The sequence below is a fragment of the Lingula anatina genome, chromosome 5 (assembly GCF_051362555.1).
Source record: "Lingula anatina isolate TDL-2025a chromosome 5, LinAna3.0, whole genome shotgun sequence".
NCBI classification, from domain to species: Eukaryota; Metazoa; Brachiopoda; class Lingulata; order Lingulida; family Lingulidae; genus Lingula; species Lingula anatina.
Genome location: NC_141771.1, coordinates 24,091,143 through 24,114,977, shown reverse-complemented (window position 1 = coordinate 24,114,977; position 23,835 = coordinate 24,091,143). Strand labels below are relative to the sequence as shown.

The window sequence follows — 23,835 nt, the reverse complement described above, 5'->3', positions numbered from 1 at the left end:
AGGCAGAATGTGTGCATTCTTTCAGTTCTCAGCTGAAACATGATAAAGCAATGTGCATATCTGGGTTAGCCATAGATGAGGAACACGTGTTTGTAGTGGATAAAGGCAATAGCACAACAAAAATATTCACACATACCGGAAAGTTTAAATTTGACATTAGACAAAACAATCCATTTGATGTGGCAGCGTCACAGACTGGTCACCTGTATATAACATCACAGGGTGACAAATGTGTCCAAGTGTACTCCACCAGAGGTCAGCACCTAACAACCATGGGTCAAAATCAACTTGAGGCCCCATGTGGTATTACAATGAGCAATGAAGGTCATGTGATGGTTTGTGACAGAGGGGAGAGAGCCATCTTCACATTTCATGCAGACAGTGGACAGCTCCTGAACACTATTCCACTCAGTATGTGTGTGTGCCCACAGTACATCACAGTGAGTAATGTGAATGATAACATTGTAATATCAGATATTCTGAGAAAATGTGTACATGTACTGTCGTCTACTGGTGATCATCTGTACCAGTTTGGGACAGAAGACTCTGGAGATGGGCAGTTGAAGTCAGCAGATACAGTGTGCACAGACAGCTACGGGCACATCTTCATTAGTGACTTTCTTTGCCACAAGGTAGTGGCACTGGGTCCACGGGGACAGTTTATCAGATACATTGCATCACAGCTCGATGGGCTGCAGGATCCAAATGCATTAGCCATCAACCCTGCTGGCCAGCTGGTGGTGGCAGAAGGACAGGGAAAAGTTAAGACATTCCAATATTTACAGTAACTACTGATCACATTGAATGTTACGGTTTTGGCCCGTCTTAGCTGTTATGCACATCGGTGGAGATAGCGTTTTACCTTTTTTACTAGAGCACGCGCTTATCATAGTTATGTTCTGATCATTAAAAGACACTAATTCCCGCAATGAGGTAAGACTTTATGAATCATTTAGTAATTTAAACAGTTAATAGGAACTTTATAAGTTGTAATTGTAACATAATTTAAGGATAATTTCTTAATTTGATGTATTTTGTTCATTTCAGTTTCTACGTGACAATTTCAATGACAAGCAAATAAAATAGATGTGAAAAAGACTAAAGAAGTTTGCTTATTCGTAACAGTAGAAACTCAGCGACGATTTAGTGAAAGATAGTAGAAACTGAGCGACGATTTAGTGAAAGACGATCAGCACAGTATTTAGAAAAGATGGCAACACAAGCAGAAATGATACTTCTCCAAGCAGAACTAAAAAGGGTAGAGTCGGATATAGACCAAACCATGCGTGAGTTAGAAAGGCATTTTAACTTCACAAAGTCAAACATAAAAAAGACATCTACGCCCAAAAACACACTAACATCTTGTGCCCCACTCACTTTGTGTGAGCAAACTACGATAGCAAAGGAACTCAGTAAACCAAGAATTCAGATTCAAGTATTTGAAGGTGACCCGATCAAATATGTGCTGTTTAAGAGACAGTTTAAAAGTAGAATCATAGAAACATGCGACTCTGACGATGAAAAACTGAACTATCTACTGCAATACACCAGAGGTGAGCCTCATGAAATTACGCTAGGTTTCGCTCACTTAGATGCATCCATTGGTTTCAAGGCCACATGGAAGGAATTTGAGAGAAGGTATGGGGACCAAGAACAGATTGCGACATCGTATATAAACCGTGCCTTACAGTGGCCAGTGATAAAGCATGATGATTATGTCGCATTAGACAAATACGGCATATTTTTAAGGGAATGTGAATATGCAGTAAAAGAAATAGATGCCATTCCAGTCCTCGAGTATCCCGATAACCTTAAGAGGCTAATGACGAAGCTGCCGCTCAAATTGCATGATAAATGGAGAAGCATAGTATATGAAAGGAAGGAAAGGGGACAGAAGATAACCTTTCAGGTTTTTGTCGATTTTGTGCAGAAAGAAGCACGAAAATTGGCTGACCCCATTTTTGGAAAGGTTCCACCGCCACCAGAGAGACCTATACCAGCACCAAGGAGAAGAGTTCCAGCACAAACAGTACTGTCTAGTACCTCTGCATCCAGCAACGAAAGACACGTTCACAAGTGTATATTATGCAAGGAACAACATAAACTTCACCAATGCCCAGAAATGCAAGAAAAGACAATGGATGAAAGAATCAGCATTATAAAGAATAATGGTTTATGTTTTGGGTGCCTTGCATATGGTCACAGAAAACATGAATGCAGAAATAAAATGAAATGCCAAAAATGTAACTCTTATCATCCAACAATTCTACACGATGACAATTACACTAGTAAAGTAGTGGGAGCAGCTGTATGCCATACCACCCACAGTTCTGAGAATGTGCATTCCATGATAGTGCCAGTTGTAGTGCACCACAAGGATAATCCAGACATTTATTCAGTGGTATATGCAGTACTAGACGAACAGTCAGATGCCTGCTTTGTAAAGTCCTCGACCCTCAGTGAACTCGAATGTAAAGGGAAGCATGTAGACATCAGACTTTCAACCATACTTGGAGAAAAAACCGTCCCGAGCAGGAAAGTTAGAGGACTTGTTGTGAGAGGTCTGAACCAAGAGACATTGATTGAGCTCCCAGATACATACTCCAGAGACTCCATTCCAGTTAAGCGATCACAGATACCCAGACCAGAAACTGCTAAGAAATGGCCACACTTGCACTCAATTGCTGATAAGATTACTCCTTATCGCCCAGACATAGAGGTAGGACTGCTGTTGGGAGTAAACTGTATGAAAGCCATTAGAGGTCTGGAGTACATACATGGTAGAGGAGAGGAGCCATATGCATACAGATGTAACCTAGGTTGGGGTATAGTAGGGCCAGTGGACAAATCAAGACCCATAGATGAGAACAAGAGCTTTGGAACACATGCCTTTGCCTTTAGAACACAAGTGACAGAGATCAGCCCCGCTGAGGTTTGCAGTCTCTTTGACCAAGGTTTCGACCAACAGAAAGATGAGAAGTTAAGCCTTCAAGACCAGAAGTTCATGAAGATTATGGAGGAAGGCATACATTTCAACGAGGGTTTTTATGAGATGCCACTACCATTTAAAGATGGACATCCAGCATTGCCAAACAACAAACCAGCAGCTGAGATCAGGCTAGAGCAGCTAAGGAAAAGGCTAATCCACAACCCGAAGTATTATGAGCACTATAACAGTTTTATGCAGGACCTCATAGATAAATGCTATGCAGAAGAATCACCTCATGAAGATGGAGGTTGGTACTTACCACATCATGGTGTATATCACCCCAAGAAACGTGAGAAATTACGAGTGGTGTTTGATGCCAGTGCAAAACATGAAAATGTTGCGCTAAACGACTGCCTGTTGAAAGGACCTGATCAGAATAACTCGCTCATAGGTGTTTTATTGAGGTTTAGAGAGCAGCCAGTAGCAATCATGGGTGACATGGAGAACATGTTTCACAGGTTTAAAGTGAAAGAAGAGGATAGAAAGTTTTTACAGTTCCTATGGTGGAAAGACGGTGACCTCAGTAGTAATCCCATCACATACAGAATGACGTCTCATATATTTGGAGCGATAAGTTCACCAGCATGCGCATTGTATGGACTGAGGAAACTAGCAGAGGACTACCAAGATGAGTATTCACCAGACGTCATTGCCTTTCTTAAGAATGACTTTTATGTAGACGATGGACTCAAGAGCATCGAGTCAAGTGAAGAAGCTATACGTCTTGTTAGAGAAACAAGAGAGCTGCTGAACAAAGGTAACCTAAGACTTCACAAGCTAGTATCAAACAACCGTGAAGTGATGAATACAATCCCAATGTCAGAGAGAGCCAAAGAAATGAGAAACATTGACCTTAACAGAGACACATTGCCAATATGCCCAGCTTTAGGAGTACAGTGGTGTGTAGAAGCGGACAGTTTTCAGTTTAAGGTCCAGATCAATGATAAGCCATTAACAAGAAGGGGAATTCTCTCCACTGTAAGTTCCATATTTGACCCTTTAGGCCTTGTCTCACCATTCATCCTTGCCGGTAAGAAAATTCTCCAAGAGCTATGCAGAGACGGTGCAGAGTGGGATGATCAAGTGCCAGAGAGTATTAGATGCAGGTGGGAAAGATGGCGCTCAGATTTGCTGAACTTAACCGAGTTGAATATACCACGGTGCTATAAGCCAAATGATTTTGGTGAAGTGACTACTGCAGAACTTCATCACTTCTCAGATGCCAGTGTAGAAGGCCTAGGTCAGTGCAGTTACTTGAGGCTTAAAAGCAACACAGGAAGAATAGCAACCACATTAGTTATGGGCAAGTCCAAGGTAGCTCCCTCTAAACCAGTGACAGTCCCACGCCTAGAGTTGTCAGCAGCAGTGATGTCTATAAAGGTGGGGACCTTTCTTGCCAAGGAGTTAGAGTATGAGGACATCACCCATGTGTATTGGACTGACAGCAAGGTTGTTCTAGGGTATGTCAATAATGATGCTAAGAGATTTCATGTCTTTGTAGCTAATAGAATACAACAAATTAGAGAAGTCAGTCAGCCATCGCAATGGAGGCATGTTAAGTCCAATGACAACCCAGCTGATATAGCCTCCAGGGGAACAGGTGTGACAGAGCTACTACAGAATGAACAGTGGTGGAATGGGCCAGACTTCCTGCTCATTGATGAACCACCATCTACCACTAATACCCAATTCAGACTAGCACCAGATGACCCAGAAGTACGCAAATCTGAAGTCAGTGTATTTGCTACTAAGGTAGAAACCAACCACGATCACTTGTCTGATGTATTGAAAAGGTTTTCTTCCTGGAACAGAGCAACACGAGTTGTTGCGTGGTGTTTACGATTCATACAGAAGCTGAAACAAGCTAAGGACAGGAAATCTACACAGCATAACACAGTTGAGACCAGCAATGAACCGTTGAATGTTCAAGAAATACAAGTGGCAGAAAAGATCATTCTCAAGTCAACACAGACTGCTACATTTGAGAAGGAAATTGCAATACTGAAAGCAATTAACAGAGAAGATAACAGTGAACACACAGAGAGAAAACAGGCAAGATATCGCAACAAACAAATCAAGAAAACCAGTTCACTATACCGCCTAGACCCATTTTTATGTGAAGATGGACTACTCAGAGTAGGTGGTCGTATAAAGAGGGCAAATCTACCCAGAGAGCTAACACACCCAGTGATTCTGCCTAAGCATCATCACGTTACAAATCTCATAATTGACCACTATCATACACGATGCGGACATTCAGGAAGTGGCATTACTCTTAATGAAGTCCGAGCTAGTGGTTATTGGATAATTTCTGGCCGTGCCAAGATTGGATCATATATATGGAAATGTGTGACCTGTCGTAAGCTACGAGCAAACTCACAGAGTCAGAAAATGTCAGATCTTCCAGCTGACAGACTGGAACCAGCACCTCCATTCACCTACAGTGCAGTAGATTTCTTTGGACCATTCTATGTGAAGGAGGGAAGAAAGCAGATGAAGAGATATGGTGCTATGTTTACATGTTTAGCATCACGTGCTATTCATATAGAAGTTGCATATTCACTCAGCACAGATTCTTTCATTAACTGCTACAGACGCTTTGTATGCAGGCGTGGACCAGTACGTCTACTCAGAGCAGACCGTGGAACCAATTTCATTGGAGTTAAGGGAGAGCAAGAAACTGCCTTTATGGATATGGATCAGGACAAGATCAGGAGAGAACTTCTGAAAGACCATTGTGACTGGATTCAGTTTGAAATGAATGTTCCTCATGCTTCACATATGGGAGGCGTGTGGGAAAGGATGATCAGATCAGCCAGAAATGCTTTATCAGGACTTCTCACAGCTCACAGTGACCGTTTAGATGATGATTCCTTGTCCACATTGTTAACTGAGGCAGAAGCCATAGTTAACAGTAGACCTTTGACTTACATTGATACACAGTCATCAGATTCTCCAGTGCCTTTGTCTCCAAATCAGCTCCTGACCCTGAAAACTAAGGTCGTGATGCCACCAACTGGGAATTTCATAAGGAAAGACACATACCTTCATCGAAGATGGCGACATGTTCAATATCTAGCCAATGAATTTTGGAGCAGGTGGAGAAAGGAATTTCTTCCTACATTACAAGAGAGAAAAAAGTGGATCAAACAACATAGAGATGTACAAGTTGGAGATATTGTTCTCATGATAGATGACAGTGCACCAAGAAATCAGTGGCCACTTGGTCGCATAGTAGAAACCTTTCAAAGTGCAGATGGATATGTGCGTAAGGTCAAGTTGAAAGTTAGGGACTCTACATATGAGAGACCAGTGCACAAGTTGATTCTTTTATTGACCGGAGAAGACCCCGTCGAGGAGTCAAAATAACTGTTAACTGTGACAATAATGTCAGTTTGTTATGATTCTAAGCTACAATTTGTGTAGATTTAATGAACACTTGTTTTCTAAAGACAGTTACATGTTGAGCTATTTGTGTTTATGGGATTGCAAAGTATTTTATGTTTTAAGTACGGTAATTAACAGTAAGTTTTGATGTTCCTTAAAGGTGTTTAAGGTAAGGTAATTCTTAATAATTTCCAAGCAATATCTTTTTTGTATAAGTAATGATAAGGTAAACGATGTATATTGTGTAAATTGCTTTCACAATTTAGGGGAGCCATGTTACGGTTTTGGCCCGTCTTAGCTGTTATGCACATCGGTGGAGATAGCGTTTTACTTTTTTTACTAGAGCACGCGCTTATCATAGTTATGTTCTGATCATTAAAAGACACTAATTCCCGCAATGAGGTAAGACTTTATGAATCATTTAGTAATTTAAACAGTTAATAGGAACTTTATAAGTTGTAATTGTAACATAATTTAAGGATAATTTCTTAATTTGATGTATTTTGTTCATTTCAGTTTCTACGTGACAATTTCAATGACAAGCAAATAAAATAGATGTGAAAAAGACTAAAGAAGTTTGCTTATTCGTAACATTGAATAATGATGAAAATATATCAAACTGCTGATGTTTGTAAAATTTTGTGTTATATTAATGCTAGGGGCCTCTTGTATTTTGCATTTGATAGAGCATATCAAGCCCAACACTGATATTGTGTCCATTTTTGCTTTCCATATGGTTTATGAGTTACGCTGTATCAAAAAGTATATTGTGGTGGTGAAAATAAAATGTGCAATACGGTAATACGCATAAAATTGTGAACGTCTAGAAAAGATAATATAAGGCAAAGCGAGTCTTGTCGAAAAGGACATGATTTCATGACATTAGAACATTTAGAATTACTGAGCACCTGTTCATTAATTTCAACCAAAAAGACATTTTCTTTATTTCAATTTATTTCATCCGTACGAAATTTATGACACATTACTGTAACTTTAAAATTGTAACATTTGAGTCCCTTTCGTCTCCAAAACTGGCAGAGATAGACCCATAGTTATTTTGAAGTTGACTATGAAATCATAAACTGGTACTTAACTGCGACCTTGAAACTGACCTTTGACCTACTTTTCACCATGGACTGAACTTTGCAACTTTTCAGTCCCTTATATCTCCATAACTGGCAGAGATAGGGTCATAGTTATTATTGAACTTGAATAGGAAATTATAAAACGACAATCTAATTGTGATTTAAAAATTGACTTTTAACCTACTTTTCATTATGAACTGACTCGCTTTGCCTTACATCTCCAAAACAAGCAGAGATACAGCCAAAGATAATATTGGACTTAATTAGGAAGTCTTATACTGGCAATCTAACTGTGACCTTGAGTTTACCTTTAGCCTACTTTTCACCGTGAACTGAACTTTGCAACTTTTCTTTTGCTAAATCTCCAAACTGGTTGAGATACCCCAATAGACACTTTTAAACTTGAATAGGAACTTACATGCCGGCAATCCAACTGTGATCTTAAAATTCAAGTTTGTCCTTTTCACTATGTATTGAATCAGACAGCTTTTTAGTCCCTTATATTTTTAAAACTGGCAGAGATATGCTCTCAGTTACTATTGAACTTGAATAGGAAGTCATACTGACAATCCAATTCTTGGCCTTTTTTCGCCATGAACTGGTCTTTGCAAATTTCTCGTCCCTTTTAACCCCAAAACTGGTACAGAAATGCCCACTGATAGTACTGAACTTGAATAGGAGCTCATATATTGACAGTATTCCTGTGTTTTGACCCTTGATCTAATTTTTCGCCATGAAATGTACTTCAAAAATTTGAATTTGACAATTTACTTTTCCCCTTTATTTTGTTATAAATTGTAGTTTAACAAATCTTGAACTCCTGTTAACTGCATTTTGTAGAGCTTGTCAAGTACAACACTGTAGGTGGTGTGTTTTTTTCCCCGCGAATGCGCTTGCTCCAGCTGGTGGTACAATACTTGGAGGCGGTATCGCCTCTCTGATCCTCTTATTTCTTATGAAAGGAAAACTTAACATTGAGGATTGGTGTAAGATGTAGGAAACAGAACATGGTATAGTCTGTGTGTAGGATAGAAGTGATAGCAGAGTGGAAGACTAGCTATTTATATATGATGGTCTGACTATGATAAAGTTTATTCAGTTCAAAGCTGAATCACTGTGGCAGTGCTCTGTGCACATATATTAGATTGAAGTAAATATTTAAAGATATATTGGCATTCATTAGGTGTGTGTGTGTGTGTGTGTGTGTGTGTGTGTGTGTGTGTGTGAGAGAGAGAGAGAGAGAAAGAGAGTTACCTTTCAGAGTTTCTTTGCTTTTTTATTGTGTCAATATTTAATTGTAGATAAACCAAAGGTGGATGCTTTACCCAAACACTTTTTTGTGCTAACTTTGTTATGTCTAGCTGTTGTTTGTAATAAATGTTCATTGTATTTAGTAAATTACAATTAGTTATTTGCCTGCCATATTGTTTGTTTTTAAAATTTAAAAATGTCATTTTAGGCAAGTATCTAATAGATTGTTTTTGCATTTTGTTTATTTGTTCCATTATTTAGCAATGGTTGCAACTGCAATTCAATAAATACTTAATTATACGTTTATTATTCAGTTTAAATAGAACTTAAATAAATAAAAAGTGTAATAACAAGAATGATTTTATTATTTTCATATACAATTTTGCTTGTATTCTCAACTGTATGTATACATATACATTTATGCATTTTATTTATTTATTATATTTATATATTTTATTTATATATTATTTATTAGTATAAATTTATTTTATTTATACTTATATATTGTTCTAAAGAAAAAAATTACCTTATTTAAGTACTTTTTACATAGGTAAGGATCAAGTTTGAAAACACGATTGTTTCACTTGACATAGGTTTAATTGACAAAGGTTCAAAAGAAAACCGACAGGCTTTGTCCTCTTTAAATTATCAACATACCCTTTTTATACTCTTAGTGTCTTAAAATCATAAAACTTAAAATTCCTTTTTAAATAAATATAGCCGACCACCCTCTGATTTAATATTATTAGGATTCCCCATAGGGGAATCCTATTGTTTTTGGTATTTTTATTATTATTATTATTATTAGGATTCCCCATAGGGGAATACTATTGTTTTTGGTATTATTATTATTATTATTATTATTATTATTATTATTATTATTATTCTTTCCGCGCGTTTTTTTTCGCAAAAAATCTGAAATAATTTACATAGGTAGCCTATGGTAAGAATATGCTATAGACCCAGTTTTAGTGACCTTGACCTACTTTTCAAGGTCACAGGGGCTTTTAAAGGCAAAATTTGTAATATTTGAAATTGCCATTAGGCCTAAAGTATAAGCCGTATGGCCAAGGGCCTTATGGCCAATAATACTGAGCCAAATCCACAGATAATGACCTACTTTTATGCAAGTAGGTCAAGGTCAAGGTCGCTCATGGCCAAACGGGCTCAAAAAAGGTTTGTTTCCGAGATCTCAAAAACCGGAAGTCTCAGAGCCCCGATCATAGTAACAAATGATGCCCTATGTATTTATCTAAGGTTAGCCGTACTTTGGTAGCGACTTCATAATTACTTTTTTTAAAATAGATTTTTAAATATTTATGACATTGCAGAAATCGTGAGTTTGGCAATTTCTCCATGAAACACTGGTTTTTGGTCATAGCATGCTAAGTAAACTACCCCAAACATATACCCAAAACCCCCAAATCAAATGTCAAATTTGACCTTGACCCTCATTTTCAAGGTCATTTGGCTATTTCATGGAGAAATATTGAAGTGGGCTAAAAGTGATGTTTTGTTGACCCCCCCCCCCCCCCCCAATTCGCACATGCTCTTTCAGAATATGGGGTCAAATTTAACCCGTGACCTTCACATGACCTTGTAAGAGCATTTCCACACCCATTTTGCAGGGGAATCCTCCGCCACTGGCTTTAGCCAGTTGCAGTCTAGTTATTATTATAGTTATTCTTTCCGCGCGTTTTTTTTCGCAAAAAATCTGAAATAATTTACATAGGTAGCTTATGGTGAGAATATGCCACAGACCCAGTTTCAGTGACCTTGACCTACTTTTCAAGGTCACAGGGGCTTTTAAAGGCAAAATTTGTAAAATTTGAAATTGCCATCAGGCCTTAAGTATATGCCGTATGGCTATGGGCCTTATGGTCAGTAATACTGAGGTGAATCCACATATAATGGCCTACTTTTATGCAAGTAGGTCAAGGTCAAGGTTGCTAATGGCCAAACGGGCTCAAAAAAGGTTTGTTTCCGAGATCTCAGAAACCGGAAGTCTCAGAGCCCCGATCATAGTAACAAATGATGCCCTATATATTTATCTAAGGTTAGCCGTACTTTGGTAGCGACTGCTTAATTACTTTTTTTAATATAGATTTTTTAATATTTATGACATTGCAGAAATCTTGAGTTTGGCAGTTTCTCCATGAAACACTGGTTTTTGGTCATAGCATGCTATAGTAAACTACCCCAAACATATACCCAAAACCCCCAAATCAAATGTCAAATTTGACCTTGACCCTCATTTTCAAGGTCATTTGGCTATTTCATGGAGAAATATTGAAGTGGGCTAAAATTGATGTTTTGTTGACCCCCCCCCCCCCAATTCGCACATGCTCTTTCAGAATATGGGGTCAAATTTAACCCATGACCTTCACTTGACCTTGTAAGAGCCTTTCCACACCGATTTTGCAGGGGAATCCTCTGCCACTGGCTTCAGCCAGTTGCAGTCTAGTTATTATTATTATAGTTATTATTATTATTCTTTCCGCGTGTTTTTTTCGCAAAAAATATGAAATAATTATCATAGGTAGCCCATGGCAAGAATATGCCACAGACCCAGTTTCAGTGACCTTGACCTACTTTTCAAGGTCACAGGGGCTTTTAAAGGCAAAATTTGTAAAATTTGAAATTGCCATTAGGCCTAAAGTATAAGGCATATGGCTAAGGGCCTTATGGCCAATGATACTGAGCCAAATCCACATACAATGACCTACTTTTATGCAAGTAGGTCAAGGTCAAGGTCGCTCATGGCCAAACGGGCTCAAAAAAGGTTTGTTTCCGAGATCTCAAAAACCGGAAGGCCCAGAGCCCCGATCATAGTGGCAAATGATGCCCTATATATTTATCTAAGGTTAGCCGTACTTTGGTAGCGACTGCTTAATTACTTTTTTAATATAGATTTTTTAATATTTATGACATTGCAGAAATCTTGAGTTTGGCAGTTTCTCCATGAAACACTGTTTTTTGGTCATAGCATGCTATAGTAAACTACCCCAAACATATACCCAAAACACCCAAATCAAATGTCAAATTTGACCTTGACCCTCATTTTCAAGGTCATTGGGCTATTTAATGGAGAAATATAGAAGCGGGCTAAAAGTGATGTTTTGTTGACTCCCCCCTCTCCCCCAATTCGCACATGCTCTTTCAGAATATGGGGTCAAATTTAACCCATGACCTTCACATGACCTTGTAAGAGCATTTTCACGCCTATTTTGCAGGGGAATCCTCCGCCACTGGCTTTAGCCAGTTGCAGTCTAGTTATTATTATTATTATTATTATTATTATAATCAAGCATTTTCATATTCGAAAAGTTTAATTGTATGTTGTCACAAGCATAGTCTCGGTCCTTTGCAATTGGTATTCGACAGAGTGATACTGTGTCCTCATCCTTGCGGTTGCTTAACTTACCTTACACGAGGAAACATATGCGATTTATGTCTTCCCAGAAGAAATAGTCTCTAGGTCTCATGAATATTGATTACCAATCAGATTTCTTTGTCATCAGAAACAAGTGTATATTAAGTTAAAAGTAGCGACGGTCATTTTTTTCAGAGGATATAGCTAAAATGTGCTCACAGTTTTGTTTAATTAGAAATAATCTAATAAAACAAGCTTCGATCATATTCCTATTACATTTTTCTGTCATTGACAAATCCCCTATCATTGAAAACATAACAAGAGGATAGTGTGCTAGATCCAATGTTGAGTTTTAACTGGCCTTTAAGAATTTATTTTTAGTCCTAAGGCACTTAAAGGGGTATCTACGTGATTATTAGATTTTTTTCTTTAAAAATAGTAATGAACTGAAAGGTTAAAAGTTTTCATATTTAACACATGGTAAGGACGTCCCGTTATCGAAATCTATCCCAAAACTAGAATTAATTAAGAAAAAGAAAAAAAAAAGAATCCGTGAGTAGTCACCGGTACTGAAATAATCATTAACACCGACATAATGCCTACTCCTGTCTATTCCAATTTACAAGGCAGTGACACCACCTTGGATTAAAAGTAATTTGTCATTGTCGTACAATTTATGCCTTCTCGGAAGACATAAAAAGACATGAGTTATAAAATATAGGAGACTGATGAAAGAGGAAATCCGTTATACTGAATATTTGATTCATATGAATAAAAACCCAACGAGTTTTGTTCTGGGCTTAATACGAGTTGAGGGTAGAGAGGGAAACGGAGAGAAGGCGGCCGGGGTACCGACTGGAAAGTAGTATAGAAAGAGTATAAGAGACCATTCCCAAAGCCTATCGTACTGAATTTAGATCGATTTGTCTCCAAGGGATTTCCACTAAATTATTATCAATGTAAGCGGTTTAAATGTCTGCCGCCTCGTCTACTGAAGCCGTTAGGGGGTAATTAAACAATGAAGCAAAGTTAATTCCCCCTAACTGATTCGGTAGGCGTAACCGACATATAAGCTGCTTCAGTCGATAGCAATTTAGCATGTATCCCTCATAAAGTTCTCTTGTTGTCTACCCTGAGTAACGGGAAAAGGAGGAAACGGACGCATATTTAAGGGATTGCATTTAAAACATTTGAAAAAACGACTTTACAGGACCCTAGTAAAAGGGTGTGATGAGTAAATTTTGTTCTTTTCCTTTGATCAGCTGCAGCACCAAGAAGTAAACGGGGAATGGAGAATAAAAGAGACAGTCAGTCATGGTAGATGCAATAGCAGCAGATCTTACTATGCCAAGAAACTACTGAAACGAGACAAGACACTTCAGTGCCAGTTTTGTAGAGACAAAATTGATTTTCCAAGAGAGGGACTTGAAAATCTAAAGACGGACATGGCAGAAGCACTAGCAGCAGCATTCACAGATAATCTCTTGACGTGTAGCATCTGTCTGGGGGAGTATGAGGACCCCCGTGTGCTACCTTGCTACCATACATTTTGCTTTGGTTGTGTATCTGACTATACTTCAAAAATTATAGCACGGTACGCGACATTTTACTGCCCTCTTTGTAGAGAACAGATACAATTGCCAAGAGGAGGGCTCTTGAAACTGAAAAAAGATTTCCGTGTTCACAAAACGAAAGAGCTTCTTAGTCAGAGACAGCAGCATGAGGTCTCAACTCCAGTCAGAGAAACAGATGTTACTTGTGTGACACAAGCCATTGCACAGAGGACAATCTGTTGTGAGAAACATCCTAATAATGAATTGAAATATTACTGTGAAGATGACAATGCTGTTATATGCTGTGAATGTATACTAAGAGAACATAGTGGGCATCGTATTTCATCAGTTGAGCAAACTGCAAAATGCAATAGAGATAAAATTAAATTTGCTCTTGTGGAAGCCACTAACAGATTCAACAATATTAAACAGACAGTTGTTAGAGGATCAGTCAGTGAATCAAGGGACTCTCAAATCAGGGCAGCCACTATCAAATACATCAAAAACGAAGTTCAGAGTATGTGCATATTAATTTATCAGAGGGGAGAGACACTGATATCAGAGGTGAATTCTGCTTATGACGTCAGAAAGAAGCAGAATGAGGCAAACAAGTACATCCTTGACCTCCACCATGCCTCCTTGCAAAGTGCCTGTGACTTTGCCCAGGAACTTATCACTAATGGCGCTGACTCTAATATCATAGTTCATGCAAAATCTCTGACAGAGAGACTGGCAGCAATGAATGAAACACTTGTCTCATCTCTAAACAGGCCTACATTGATATCATACAGCCCAGGTAAAATATCTACTGCTGAACTAGAAACCATGTTAGGACAGGTGACAGTGCAGTCACAACTTACATTAGGTGGAGAGGGAACAAATCTAAGTTCAGCAGCACGTCCAGCTCCTGTTTTCTTAAATAAGGCAGAATATGTGCATTCCTTCAGTTCCAAGCTGAAACATGATAGAGTAGTGTGCATATCAGGGTTGGCCATAGATGAGGAACACGTGTTTGTAGTGGATAAAGGAAATGGCAAAACAAAAATATTCACACATACTGGAAAGTTTAAATTTGACATTAAACAAAACAATCCATTTGATGTGACAGTGTCACAAACTGGTCACCTGTATATAACATCACAGGGTGAGAAATGTGTCCACGTGTACTCCACCAGAGGTCAGCAGCTGACAACCATGGGCCAGAGCCACCTCAAGGATCCACGGGGTATTGCACTGAACGGACAAGGTCATGTGATGGTTTGTGACAGAGGGGAGAAAGCCATCTTCACATTTTATGCAGACAGTGGACAGCTCCTGAACACTATTCCACTCAGTATGTGTGTGTGCCCACAGTACATCACAGTGAATAGTGTAAATGATAACATTGTAATATCAGATATTCTGAGTAAATGTGTGCATGTGCTGTCATCTACTGGTGATCATCTGTACCAGTATGGCACAGAAGGCAGTGGTGATGGTCTGCTGAGGTCAGTAGATACAGTGTGCACAGACAGCTACGGACACATCTTCATTAGTGACTTTCTTAACCACAAGGTAGTGGCACTGAGTCCACAGGGACAGTTCATCAGATGCATTGCGACTAAGGATGATGGGTTGGAGCATCCCATAGCATTAGCCATCAACCCTGCTGGCCAGCTGGTGGTGACAGAAAGATATGGCAAAGTTAAGACATTCCAGTACTTACAGTAACCACGATCACATTAAATAACGCGGCCGTCCAATCTTACGTACTTTATAGTCTCATTACCTTTAATTCAGTATTGTCCCACTTGACAAAGATTTCATTGACAGAGATTTAAAGGAAATTAGTCGGGCTTTGTGCTCTTTTAATCATCAACAATCCCCTTCTTATAGTCTTAGTGTCTCAAAATCATGTAACTTCTTTAAAAATACAGCCAACCACCTGCTGGTTAAATGTGATACTACTACTATTATTATTATTATTATTATTATTATTATTATCGTGCATTTTCACATTCGAAAAGTTTAATTGTAAGTTGTCACAAACATAGTCTTGGTCTTTTGAACTTGGTATTCAACAGAGTGATACTGTGTTCTCATTCTTGCGGTTGCTTAACTTACTTTACACGAGGAAGCATACGCGATTTATGCCTTCCCAGAAGAAATAGTCTCTAGGTCCCATGAATATTGATTACCGCCTCATATTTCTTTGTCATCAGAGACGAGTGTATATTCAGTTAAAAGTAGCGACGGTCATTTTTTTCCCTAGGATATAGCTAAAATGTACTCACAATTTTGTTAAATTAGAAATAATCTATTTTTTACAAGCTTCGATCATAATTCTATTACATTTTTCTGCCATTTACAAACCCCCCCCTATCATTGAAAACATTACAAGAGGATATTGTGCTAGACCCAGTGTTGAGTTTCAACTGGCCTGTAAGAAATTGTTAGATATCTTTCCAGTTATCAGGCACTTTTCTACGCGGTCTCTTTCTTAGAAATTTTCTTTAAAAATAGTGATGAACTGACAGAATAAAATATTTCATATTTACGCATAACATGGACTTCATGTCCATTTCAAAACTCGAATTAATTAATTAAAAAAGCTTAGTAGTCACCAGTACTGAAATAATCATTAACACCGACATAATGGCTACTCTTTGTCTAACCCAATGTATGAGGCAGTGACACGACCTTAGATTAAGAATATGTTGTCATTGTCGTGGGATTTATGTCTTCTCGGAAGACATTAAAAGGCATGAGATACAAAATGTAGGACATTGATGAAAGGGGCGGTCCGTTTTACTGAGTATTGGAACAACATGAATAAAAATCCAGCGAGTTTTGTTCTGGACTTAATACGAGTAGAGGGTAGAGAGAGAAATGGAGAGAATGAGGCGGGGGAACCGGCTGGAAAGTAGTATAGAAAGAGTTCGAAAGGACGTAAAGGTATCGTGTTTTCAATATCCATCGTCACATATACAGGTATAAACATGTATCTTTTTTTTTTAAACATCAACGGCTAGCTAAACAGACACGTGCGTTTTTAGATAAAATGATATATCATACATGGATACAAACATTAAGAGAAAAGTCCAACATTTCAGCATTTTTAATGCCCATATATGTGTTTTTGCTCTTGGATTTTAAAACTACCAGATCTAAGTTCGTTTTAACCGGCACAAGGTTATACACATTAAATAGGTAAAGATGGTTATGAAAAATGAGAAATAAAGTAGTGTACAAGAGTACAATTTACGCAGTATTCTTGGTGTTGAAAAGTTTGAATGCCATGCGAAAATAATTCATGTGAAGCTTTCTAGTTAAAGGAAATACTGAGTAAGTTTTTGTTGTTTTCTTTACTCTGATCACTGCAGCAGCTCGAGGAAGTAAATACTGATAGGAAAGTGAGAACCAAAGAGACAGTCAGACATGGCAGAAGCACTAGCAGCAGCTTTCACAGAAAACTTATTGATATGTACCTGTAGCATCTGTCTGGGGGAGTATTAGGATCCCTGTTTGCTGCCTTACTACCATACATTTTGCTTTGTCTGTATATCTGACCATGCTTAGCAAACTGTATCTCGGGACAGGATATTTAACTGCCCTCTTTGTAGAGAAGAGATACAATTGCCAAGAGAAGGACTCGTGAAACTGAAGAAAGATTTCCGCGTTCATAAAACGAAAGAGCTTCTGAATCAGATAAAGCAGCAGAAGGAGCCCAAAATGTGAATATGTAAGTTGTTCATCGATTTATAGGTAATCCAATTAAAAAAATTATCAGAGAGAAGATACCGCCTCCAAGTATTGTACCACCAGCTGGAGCAAGTCCATTAGCGGGGAAACAAAAACAAAAAAAAAAGAAAAGATAAAAAAGGGACACTACCTCCAGTGTTGTACTTGACAAGCTCTACAAAATGCAGGTAACAAGTCTTAGAGTCCTTGATTTTTTTTTTTTTTTTTTTTTTGAAAACTACAATGCTTAACAAAATCATGGGGAATATTAAATTTCACATCCAAATTTGTGAAGTGTAGTTCTTTGCAAGAAAGGAGGTCAAGGGTCAAATTCAAGCTAATATGAAAATTGTCAATATACGAGTTCCTACCCAAGTTCAGTAGTACCTGCATGTATGGGCATATCTCTGCTACACAGCAAAATAAAAATACTGGCAGGCATGGTTTTATTTGTTTAACCTGAGCTCAGGTTAATATGCTACAACTGTGTCACCAGACTCAATACTCTTTATGTGCTAGCTGCTACTGTCAGGTCAGCTTAAAAATCAGTTATAATGTATTCTTCTACTTTATCAAAAGAGGAGAGAAATAATAACATTGCTCACTGCAAGAAATATGTTTAAAACATACAGTAACTAATGATAATGCAATGGTTGTGTGTGTATGCATGTGTACGTGTGTGTGTGTGTACGTGCGTGTATACATGATGCTTGTGTGAGTGTGTGTCTACACATATACGTGTGTGTATGCATGTGTACGTGTGTGTGTGTACGTGAGTGTATACATGTGCATGCTTGTGTGAGTGTGTGTCCACATATATACGTGTGTGTGTTTGTGTGTGTGAGAGAGAGAGAGAGAGAGAGAGAGAGGAAACTTTGACCAAATATCCCTCTGTAATAAATGTAAGGGTCATTAAATTCGAGCAGGTTTCTTTCACATAAAGCGAGACAAAAATACCTGCATTCATGGCTTCATTTCTATAGTCTGTGCTTAAGAGTAAACACAATACAACTACGTCAACAGCCAATACACAATATATGTTACTTTTGTCCTCAAAGTCGCTATGTTGAGGTCAGAGTCAGGTTATAAGCAGACTCCATGTTTTCTCTACCATTCCGCAGTTTAAAGGGGACAGGGAGAAAGAGGACATTTCATCAATTATTTCTAAATCATTCGCTATAAATATGACAGTAAGCCAGTCTAAGAGTACACACAGCAACAGTAAGAGGTAACATTTAATTTTGATCTCTGTTTATCAAAGCTGCAGCACTTGGGAGTAGAAAGAAACTGAGCATTTTTGACTTAGGCAGCAAAACCAACTCAATCATCCATTGTACATTAACAAAGGGAGAGTAAGATATGGCAGAATCACTAGCAGCAGATATCAAAGAGAATATCTTAACATGCAGTATTTGTCTGGGAGAGTATGAGGACCCCCGTGTGCTGCCTTGCTACCATACATTTTGCTATGGTTGTATATCTGACCATGCTACGCGCACACTGACTCCAAATAGGACATTTCTGTGTCCTATTTGTAGAGAAGATGTCCAGTTTCCAGCTGGTGGACTTAACCAACTGAAAAAGAATTTCATCTTTAGCAAAACCAAGGATATCATAACCAAGCAACAAGAGAAGCAGGCATTAGAAGAGGACCAGTCCAATGTAGCAGCAGTGACACAGACCATTGCACAGATGACCATCCGTTGTGAGAAACATTCAAATAATGAGTTAAAATATTACTGTGAAGATGATGATACTGTTGTATGTGGTGACTGTGCATTAACAGATCATTACAGACATGGTATTGTGCCAGTTGATAAAGTTGCAAAAAGCAACAGAGATAAAATAAATGCTTCTCTTCTGAGAATTTTGAAAACAACAAACAGGTTAAAAGAGGCAGTTGCCAAGGAACCAGCCAATGAAAAAGAGGACTCTCACATCAGGATAGCCACTATCAAAAACATAAAAAAACAAGCTCAGAGTATGCGCAGTTTCATTGATCAGAAGGAAGAGACACTGATATCAGAGGTGAATTCTCATTATGACAACATGAAAAAGCAAAAGGAGGCAAACAAGGACATCCTTGAATTCCACCATGCCGCCTTGCACAGTGCCTGTGATTTTGCCCAGGAACTTATCACTAATGGCACTGACTATGATGTCATGGTTCATGCAAAACCTCTGATAGACAGACTGGCGGTGATGGAGAAAACACCTGTCCTAACAAAAGACACATCAGCACAGATATCATACAAACCTGGTGAGATATCTACTGACGGACTTGAGGCCATGTTAGGACAGTTGACAATACAGTCACAAACAATAAATCCAAGATCAGCACCACATCCTCCTATTTTCTTGGATAAGGCCGAATGTGTGCATACCTTCAATGCTAAGCTGACAAATGACAGAAAAATCCACACATCTGGGTTGGCCATAGATAAGGACCAAGTGTTTGTTGTGGAAACTAACAGAACAAAAATTTTCATGCATACTGGAGAGTTTCAGTATGACATTGAAGTAAACAGACCATGGGATGTGGCTGTGTCACAAACTGGTCACCTGTATATAACATCAAGGGGTGACAGATGTGTCAAAGTGTACTCCACGAGAGGTCAACAGGTGACAACAATGGGTCAGCATCTACTGGAGGATCCACGGGGTATTACATTGAACAGAGAAGGTCATGTGATGGTTTGTGACAGTGAAAACAAATCCATCTTTACATTTCATGCAGTCAGTGGACAGCTCCTGAACACTATTCCACTCAGTATGTGTGAAGACCCATGGTACATCACAGTGAACAGTGTGAATGATAACATTGTGATATCAGACTCATGCAATAACTGTGTACATGTGCTGTCGCCTACTGGTGATCAGCTGTACCAGTATGGCGGCACACAAGGCAGTGGTCATGGTCATCTGCATGAACCACATGGAGTGTGCACTGACAGCTATGGCCACATCTTCATTGCTGACTGGGGTAACAGCAGGAAAGTGGCGCTGAGTCCACAGGGGCAGTTTATTAGATACATTGCCACTAAGGATGATGGGTTGCTGTTTCCTGCAGCATTAGCTATCAACCCTGCTGGCCAGCTGGTGGTGGCAGAGAGACATGGCAAAGTTAAGACATTCCAGTACTTACAGTAACCGTAGAGCACTGATAAAATTATAACACACCTCGTGTTGGAACTCCCTTTTCCTCCAACTGGGTTCTTTTCTTCATTGTTCAAGTTGGGTGTGTTTTTTTTTTTTAATAAAACGAGCTATGCAGTATATCGGTACTTCCATGCAGTAAATAAAATTTAAATATAATGTAAAGTAGTAAATGTAGTTGGAAGCTAGGTTATCGATATCATCATGAAGTAAATATAAAACCCAAATATAAATAAACAGAGGGCTGGGCGATTCCGTACCAACACATCAAAAGAAGGTACATTTAGCCAAGATATTACCGATTTTCACATATTTTGTAGATATTATATTGGCTTGAAAAAATAGATCATATACCGGTACAATGTACCTTCAAATTGTTTTCCAAATTATTAATTGAAATTCTAAACAAATTTTAACACTGAAAACATCACGTAGTGTTCAGAATGGAATTTACAGATCAGAGATTTCTGAGGTGTTTTTTCAGTAATCTCTCAAACACCAGGTAACTTACTGTAATGGGGGCTACATGTATAAACTTTCTACTAAGAAAATACCAGATACGAGTTCTGTGGCACATGTAGAATTCTTTCGAGTTAAGTGTTTCATCTTAGCATTCCGTCTTTTCACAAGTCTGTTTTTTTTTTTTTTTTTTTTTTTTTTTTTTTTTTTTTTTTGAGTGCTATATGTAAAAAAAAACATCCGAAAAACTAAATTTAACATATTCCAAGTTAAATATACGAATTTTAAAGATTACAGCAAATATTTTTATATGTTTTATAAATTATTTACCCTCTTCTTTCAGAATATGCAACTTTTGATTGGTTTTTGGATATTGGAAAATTTAATCCCCAAGACACAAATACCGTACCATATATTAAATTTTGGTTTTAATGTGTCCATTCCTTTATTGTTTAGAGTTTTTGTGCGTACATGCTAATTAAATGTTCATTGTTATGCATCATTTTCCATTAAGTGTTGATTACTGTTGTAGCTAGAATGCTGTTTAAAGTTTGAGGCAGGTTATTAAATTTACATTCAGTGATAAGCTTTTCATTCCCATTTTGCGGTGTCAATTTTGATTCATGGAATAGGCCTATTTATGAATAAATCATTTGTTAAACTTTTGGACTGTTAGCCTTTTTTCATTTTCATTCAGGCTAAAGGTTCATCTATCGGCTGATGGTGTGAAAAGGTGTGTAAGCGCGCCTAAAATAATAATGTCGGGAAACACTATAAACGTGAAATATTACCTGTATTGTAGGGTTACTGACCGGGGGAGGGGGGGGGGAGGGAGGGGGAGGCAGATTGAGATTCAATAAAGAGGCATGGATTTTTTTTCCATATATACAGTATGTTGGCATACATTCCTCTACAACTTATTTAGCTCTGCCTCTCTCTTTGTACACACACATAAACACCCACACACAAACACATTGGTTTGAACATTCTAACTATCTAGATGCACGTCTTGGAATTTATATATATAAAGACGATGAGTAGGTTGACCACTCCGACCCGCCAGTTGTCAAACATCACATTAACAGATGTACAGCCGTAATTATATGTTATCTTTATTTAATTTTACCACTTTGAAATTCCTACGTGAAATTGCTGGCACATTATAATTCTTATTCACGTAATGCAGAGATATGCACCTTTCATTTCTGTTCAACTTAACAGAAGTCTTTGAGTCTTATAATTATCACATTTCTGAAACCAGCAAACGTCCAGATTTTGTGAATGGGAATACAGTGCACTAAGTGGTATGAAAAATAACTAGTTTCTTACACGCCCTAAAGCGGCAAATGGCGCAGCCCATCTTATAATATGCCTACCAATTTCCTCAGGGAATATGAGAGAGTGCTGACAGTGGCGGCACCGTATGGTGTTAGCCAGATTACGTATTAATGGCTGTAGGGGATAGCACAGGGATAGTGCTGCAGTCACTGCAGGGGGCAATAAATTAACAGGAACACACAGAGCCGAATAGAATTCATACATGCATGTGTTGGTTAATTTGTTTAAATTGAATTAAGTGAAAACACAATTCAACTGCGCCAACAAAAACTTACGTTATTCTTTGGGTCAGCTTCAGAAATAATCAATCAATATATTCCCGTGTACGGAAAGAAGATCAATAAAGGAGGGTCAATTTCATTATACACTGTATATTGCAAGCATTTCTAAGTAATTATGAAGCAATAATGAATAATGAATTAAAATATTACTGTGAAGATGATGACATTGTTGTATGTGGTGACTGTGCATCAACAGATCATTACAGACATGGCATTGTTCCAGTTGATAAATATGCAAAATGCAACAGAGATAAAATTACAGCTGCTCTTGAGAACACCATGAAAACAACAAACAGGTTTAAAAAGGCGGTTGCCAAAGAAAATGTCAATGAAACAGACCACTCTCATTTGATGATCACCACTGCTCATGAGATTGAAACCCAAGCTCAGCGTATCGTTCAACTGGTTACTGAAAGGAAGGAAACCCTAATATCAGAAGTAAATGAGGTGATAAACAAGGATAGCCTACGGGTCCACCATACCTCCTTGCAAAGAGCCTGTGACTTTGCCCAGCAATTGGTTATAAATGGCACTGACACTGAAATCATGGCTCACGCAAAATCTCTGATAAAAAGACTTGAAGCAATGGAGAAAATGTCTGTCCCAGGCACACTGCCACAGATATCCTTCAGCCCTGGTGAGATATCTGTTGCTGGACTGGAAGCCATGTTAGGGCAGGTGACAGTACATACGCAACCTCCATTAGATGGACAGTGAACATACCAGGTCTATTTTTGATAAAGAATCCTTTTTCAATGAAAGGAAAACAGCATTTTTTCATAGATTTATCTTACATATAGTGAAGTTTTTTTTGGTGTTTTGTGCTTTGTACTTTTGTATAGTTGCTCTTTGTATACTTCTATCCCTTTTGGACTTTTAAATGTGTGGATACCTAAAAGACAGTGTCTACGCCAACAATCCCCAAACTATTAATACTGTCAAAAAAGACACTCAAAATGAGATGAGCATAGTCCCCAGTGTCATATTGTACATTGGTATTATAAATTCAGTGTGTAAATACATGTAGTTACAGTGATTCAGCACCAGGGAGATACATGTAGCACACTACAAACTGTTGCGATATGCAGGCAAAAATGATGGTATACGAGGACGGTTTATATTCACAGCAATAAAGATGTTTTTTAGCAACAGTTGTAATTAAAATTCAAACATATTGTAACAAATAGGTCTATGCAATATATCGGCACTTTCATGCTGTAAATAAAGCTCAAATACAGTAATA

At 38.2% G+C, this 23,835-nt stretch overlaps 3 protein-coding genes across 3 annotated transcripts; all 3 read left to right on the top strand.

Annotated features, from left to right (window-relative positions):
- Positions 1–811: 811 nt before the first annotated feature.
- Positions 812–6,358, top strand: LOC147761959 (uncharacterized). The gene is made up of 2 exons (XM_087013141.1): positions 812–933; positions 1,048–6,358. The coding sequence occupies exon 2, from the start codon at positions 1,211–1,213 to the stop codon at positions 6,356–6,358; it is 5,148 nt and encodes a 1,715-aa protein (XP_086869267.1). The 5' UTR covers positions 812–933; positions 1,048–1,210.
- A 6,207-nt stretch (positions 6,359–12,565) lies between these two features.
- On the top strand, positions 12,566–17,098 carry LOC106173944 (tripartite motif-containing protein 2-like). Its single transcript, XM_087014242.1, has one exon. The coding sequence runs from the start codon at positions 13,531–13,533 to the stop codon at positions 15,346–15,348; it is 1,818 nt and encodes a 605-aa protein (XP_086870368.1). The 5' UTR covers positions 12,566–13,530; the 3' UTR covers positions 15,349–17,098.
- Positions 17,099–18,683: 1,585 nt separating this feature from the next.
- On the top strand, positions 18,684–21,743 carry LOC112041573 (uncharacterized). Its single transcript, XM_087014210.1, has one exon. It carries the CDS (start codon positions 18,718–18,720, stop codon positions 20,506–20,508), a length of 1,791 nt encoding a protein of 596 aa, XP_086870336.1. The 5' UTR covers positions 18,684–18,717; the 3' UTR covers positions 20,509–21,743.
- Positions 21,744–23,835: the final 2,092 nt, after the last annotated feature.

Bases quoted from the DNA above. Each gene is read 5' to 3' on its own strand.
- LOC147761959 (XM_087013141.1), top strand. From the start codon at position 1,211: ATGGCAACACAAGCAGAAATGATACTTCTCCAAGCAGAACTAAAAAGG.
- LOC106173944 (XM_087014242.1), top strand. From the start codon at position 13,531: ATGGCAGAAGCACTAGCAGCAGCATTCACAGATAATCTCTTGACGTGT.
- LOC112041573 (XM_087014210.1), top strand. From the start codon at position 18,718: ATGGCAGAATCACTAGCAGCAGATATCAAAGAGAATATCTTAACATGC.